Below are 6,000 nucleotides of genomic sequence, written 5' to 3' on the forward strand. Positions count from 1 at the left end.
GACCACCGTTTTTTTTCAGGACTAGGGGGCATCCGTTGCAAAATATCCTTAAAGACTACCCTAAGGAAAGAGATGGTTATGGTTATAGTATTAGGCAGACGCTTTTGTCGAAAAAACGACCTACAAAATATAAAAAACAGGTAAATATAAAACATAAAAAGCAGACTTTAATAGAGGGAGTATCAGTCTAGTAAGGTTTGTAAATAAAATTAATACAATTATGGAATTTAAGTGTAGAAATTACTTTAATAGAGGAAGTATCAGTCTAGTTATGTTTGTAAATGACATAAATATAATAATGAGGTTTGTAAATGACATGAATACAATAATGGGATTTGTTAAAAGTTGAAATGAATTTAATAGAGGGAGTATCTTGGGAGGCCTGGTTATGAATGACATGGAATGATGGCTGGCGATCAAGAATCCTTATCTCCCTCTGGAACGAAATACTGTTTTCTGATTGGCTAATGGGGTGTACATTAAGTTCGTATAGACGGACACCTTGGACATAGTCCCAGTAGAAAAGTTAAATCGCCGTTCCATATCAATGCTCTTGAATGGTTACCATTGACAACCAACGTAACGTTTAGTTTTTGACAGCTAGGATAAATCGAACCAAGATGGCGGCGTGTTGGGAGAAGTTGGTGGGAAATGTTTTATGTGAATTAAGCTATCTACACGACTTTTTATACATCTAAATTGACTCGTTAGTTGTTTATGTGCTACACGAATGTTGCAGAGTATTGTAAGTCTTAACTGAATGTCTCGAATATTATTTGTAGGCGGCTGCTAATGCTTAGACCAAAAATCCATTGAAACTCATAGTAGCTAGCTAGCCTCACTGCTAATAATATAACGTTGCTCTGCCTTTCAGTCAAGTGGTTGTTCGCTGCAAAACATGTTGGCATAATTTCCTTCTGTACATCATCACCTGCAGAATAGTTCACTCCACTGTCACAATCGTTCAGGCACATAATACCATGAAAAACATCATGGTATATACTGTAATACACTGTAAACCTGAACAAGTTCAGAGAACTCAAAACTTTTGATGTAACCGATTATATAAGAAAATTTGAGTACATATATTATTTTTTTTAAGTAAACTTAACTCAAAAACTATACATTTTCATTCCTTCATGTATAATTTTTGAGTTAAGTTTACTTAAAAAAAATAATATATGTACTCAAATTTTCTTATGTAATCGGTTACATCAAAAGTTTTGAGTTCTCTGATCTTGTTCAGGTTTACAGTGTATGGATCTCTTGGATCATCGGCTTCATTTTTTCAGGTGCAACTAGAACTTTACTTATCAAGGGGGAGCTTCTCACATCCGATCACCAATCACTCAGTAATTTTAGTTAGCTGACAGGTGCTATTCAGGAGTATAAATGCTTCCATCAAACATCTAGGGCTTGACAAAGTTCAGTACAGTTGACAAGAATGAACATGGAAGCGCCAAACGAGCAAGGGCAACTGTCCCAGGACAGCGCGGGGGCAACATCACAATGTGTGCTGCATTATCCGAAAACGTTGCATTGCAAGGGAGAACAGATGCGATGTAGATGAGAATCTGTGGCCAGACAGACGTGAGTGTGAGGCTGAGCAGGAGAGTGAGGACGAAGACTGAAGACTTCCTTTCCTTCTGTATGTTTACTACTGTAGGCTATACTTAATTTTAGTTTTGATGTTCTTTTTGTTTGACAGTGTTTTTTGCTGTACACATTTTCTGTTTCTGTTTTGAAATTACATACTGTAACAATTTCCATGGCATGAGTCCAATACAGTTCGTCATGTGAAACTTTGTTGGCTCCTCTTGAATTTGTTTCTGTTTGATACACATAGTATTCTGGAAAGAAAACATCTACTACAGTAACCAAGATTTACCAAGGACTAAGCCAAGATTTAAATGTGCACATGAGGGATTTCTATGGTCCACTGACATACTGACAAAACATCTAAACGTTTTGACCTGCAGTGCTTAAACAATGCCAAAGGGACTTTTCACTTTGGGGGCACTGACTATCAGTATGAGAAAAGGAATTAGTTTTAATTGATGAGTTGTCTGTTTTGGGAGAGATATGACATTTTGCAGGTGTGCCATAGTGTTTTGATAAACCATCTAGGTTATTTTGGCAAATATATTTAAAGCTTGGAGAATGTCCTTTTCTTTTCGGGAAGGAACTTTTCATTTTGGGGGCATTGACTATTTTTATGACAAAATGATTTGGTTTTGAAGCTTGACTTAACTGTTTTGGGTGAGATATGACCTTTTGAAGGTGATCTATGTAGTTGTGCTGAACCATATAGGCTATTTTGCCAAATGAACTAAGAGCTTTGAGAATGTAATTTCGGTTTCGTGAAATTGCCCAAAGCAATGGATAAAAACTGTAACAAAGTTGAAAGTGTCCCATTGTTGTTTTTGTTATTTTAATGGCAGTCACTGGGCATCGGTGCGAGTCCAGCCTGAAAAACTATTGGACCCCAGGTGTAGTTGAGAGGAAACGATGGAGTGACATTTTAACGGCCGGCTAACTCGCCTGCTCCTCAATTTGTCAAACTGATTTATCTGATTCAGATTCTGATCAGGAGGGATTTTGAAGTTGTCTGAGACTGAGGCATAAACAAAAATATGATATGTGAAGTACATGATATGTGAAATGTGTCCAGCCTTCATCAGTAATTGTGTCTGGCCACAGCAAACATCAACATGACAACTCCTCTCCCCCGTTCCAAGTCGCCTATCTGTAGAATGGTATGATAGTTTTGAAGGATATGTCTCTTCAAAGGCAAACTTCAAAGTGGTCGGTGTTTGTTGTGTATTTCAGAGAGAATTGTGTGTAGTATTTTACAGCATTTTGCAAACGTTGTCAGTGTCTTGCTTGTGTCTAATGAACTTCTTGCATTGTGTAAACAAAACAAAAAAACTATAATAAATAGTCTGTTATTGTGAACATCCACATCTTCATCACTTGCTGTTTTCCCCCCAACAATCTGGTCTTGTTTAGTTTACATCAACTCAATCATGGAAAATGTTATGAAAATTTGTATTTTCCTGTTTCAATGTGACTCTCACCTTATAATGACAGTATTTGGCCAGCAGGGGTTGTGAAGGAACTCACCACACTCAATCGCACATGATTTTTAAAGGGGATTGAAAAGGCCCAGTCCAGGTTACGGTAATGAAAGGCAGGAAACTGATCACTAAAATGACTGTATGAACCTACCATGTGATAATAAATACTGCAAATTTCATTTGAGCTGTTCGAAAAAGCAGTTCAAATCTTCCCAAAATTACAAACATTCTACAAATGCTCTAAAATAATATAAAAATCTAGTTATGAAAAAAATAAAAGTTTGGTTGCTAGTCAACCTTATTTCAAAACAAACCCAGAAAAAGCGTTGAATGCTGATGTTGATGATTACTTCCTCTGCGTAGAAATAGAAAAACCTGGCTGATGACCATGACTTGCCTGTCAATCAAAAATACATTTTCTATCGATTGCATTATCGACTGAGGATGTGATGAGGACTTTGGAAGGTGACGCTCTAACTGAAGTAGTTGGGGAATGTTGTCTCTGTCTTGTTAGGAATGTCCTCTAGGTGGCAGCATAAGCTCAGCTAAGTACACTGACTTGGGCAAACCAACAGGTGTTTTTCGCCTGGAAGTCTCTAGATATCTGGCACCTTATTCAATTTCAAGTTCAATTTCAACACTTCAGCTGTGTTCAGAGATATTTTCTGACTATGGTATTCCGAAGTCCTTAAGAAAACAGTTTGAAAATGAAAATGATTTTTTTGTAAAAAAAAAAAAAAAAATCGAATTATCATGTAATCTTTCGCGGGCCGGTCAGAATCACCCGGAGGGCCGTATTTGGCCCGCGGGCCGTACAATGCCCAGGTATGCTGTAGACTAAAGCACTTTACGGTGCAGCTGTAGTAGGCTTATATGTAGGTCTGTCATGCACCTGTAATGCTCCAACAGGTGTTCAGTAGACCAACATGAAAGTTACCCCACTGTCCGCCCATCCTTTAATAATACTGAGGATATTACACTGACCGAAGCCTCATGGAGAATTAAACGTGAATGGTTAGGCTATGTCGTCATCGTTTTCAAAAGGTTCTGTATTCGCCTGTCTATCTTCAAGGCGACGTGCGAGTTACATTGTAAAAAAAGATTCCACTTCTTAAAAAAAAAAATTTAAAAGCTTTTAAGGCATTTTAGTAATACTTGATCATCTGGTTAAATGTGGAAATCAAAAGCATAGGGGTTTGAGTATGAAAAAGTGTATTATATTTTTAATGTATTCATTTTCCTGAGACCAATGATGTCCTTTTTCAATGTGTTTTCAACTTTGAAGAAACAATAGTTTGTTTCAAGTCTGCACCAAGCAGTCGTCTGCCTCTATGATTTAGGCTATGATACATACGCTTGACACGCTTTTGGGTGATCCACCTGGAATAAGATAGTGCTTGACCACATGAAAGTAGAATACAGCAAATGCACCCAAGACGCATTGAGGATGGATTGTGATCCTAAGTTTGTTTACTGATGTATTGCCTGTGTAGGGCGAGAGCTTGCTTTACAGTAATTATGCGGCACATTGTATGATTTGCTGTGACCTCCTTTGTTCAATGTATTTGTTTGGAGCTGATTTGTATATTTTTCCCTTCCTCCTAAAAACCACACACCTTCCTACCTCACACACCTTCCTACCACCTACACACAACAAGCCTTCCTTACACACACACACACACATCCATACAGTCCTACTCATATCCTCACTGGACACTCCTTATAAACGAACTAAACTGTGAATCCCGACTGGAATAGTGTGTTCTCAACGACACCCCCATTGATCTCAAGCCAGCCACCCTGAACTCCTCCAATCCTCCTTTTCATGCACGACTGTTCCAAACCACCGAAGAAGGTGCTGGGCAGCTGGCAGCCATTAGCCTTTACCATCTTCTTCTATCGTTTTTTGTTGTCTGTTGTTTGTGAGAGAAGAACTGGACCACGACGCTAGGATCTCAATGTGGAAATTATAAAGTCATCCATTCAATCAAGTAGCCTACATTTGGGAGTTTCTGTCTTCTTACATTTTGGGGGTTTTGTCCTCGTACATATACGACTTTAATCTCGGGAATTCAGAGTGTTTTCCCGGAATACTACTTACAGGTAATTGCCCGCCTACGCCACGGCCATAGTGCAGCTGCACTTCCTATAGTTACGCCCTGGCCAATCAGAATTAGTTTCACTTTTGGCTTCTGGTCTAACCGTCAGTCTAGTGTGTTACCATAGACATATGAGTGTCACCGCTCCTGTTTTAAACACTGATCTGCTCGATGTTTACCAGATGATAAAAAAAAAAACATTACACTACCTGAAGGTGTAGCTAAAAGACGGCAATGCAGGCTGTTTTGTTTGTTGTCTGTCTACCCTTATCATCTGCCGGTGAGTAGGCATTTGTCTGTTTTATTTAATTTAATGCGGATGTCCCTAAAGGCGGAAAGGGGTGAAACTTTTGCTTACATAAAAAGCTACGATCTCGATATTATCCATGCTTTGTTATCGTTTGGCTTGTTTTTTTAATACTGATCTAAAAACGAGATTTCTATTAGCTTACAAGTCGCCTTTTAACTTCCTCTTGAATATCTACAGATATTAAGTTTCGTTTCACAGGAAGTGTTGACAGTAAAGAAAGCCTCAGCTGCACAGTCTGCCTCCCATTTGGTGACGTTCGGTCTCCTTAAAATCGCATAGGCTGCATGTGACCGTAGCCTAATTGCTTGGTGGAAGCGTTTGTGAGGGTCGTTTTATAACAGCCTTGGTCTGAAATGCCGGGGTTCCTGTAAAAAAAACTAAAAATACTCTAAACAACAATTGCACCAATTATTAATATATTCTCATAATTTTAAAACATATTTCATATGTTTCACATTTTTCATATTTCCTTTTCAAAGGAAGGAGAGACAGACAGATACGTATTCTCCTGTTA

At 38.4% G+C, this 6,000-nt stretch overlaps 1 protein-coding gene across 1 annotated transcript in view; it reads left to right on the forward strand.

Moving 5' to 3' along the window:
- Positions 1–5,319: 5,319 nt before the first annotated feature.
- The window catches only part of LOC308371412 (class I histocompatibility antigen, F10 alpha chain-like), a 14,639-nt gene continuing 13,958 nt past the window's right edge, over positions 5,320–6,000 (forward strand). The window contains exon 1 of the mRNA XM_080846297.1: positions 5,320–5,456. Coding sequence (XP_080702423.1) covers positions 5,411–5,456 — 46 coding nt within the window. The 5' untranslated portion in view covers positions 5,320–5,410. The remainder of the gene's footprint in view (positions 5,457–6,000) is intronic.

Source organism: Sprattus sprattus (genome assembly GCF_963457725.1).
Source record: "Sprattus sprattus genome assembly, chromosome: 10".
NCBI classification, from domain to species: Eukaryota; Metazoa; Chordata; class Actinopteri; order Clupeiformes; family Clupeidae; genus Sprattus; species Sprattus sprattus.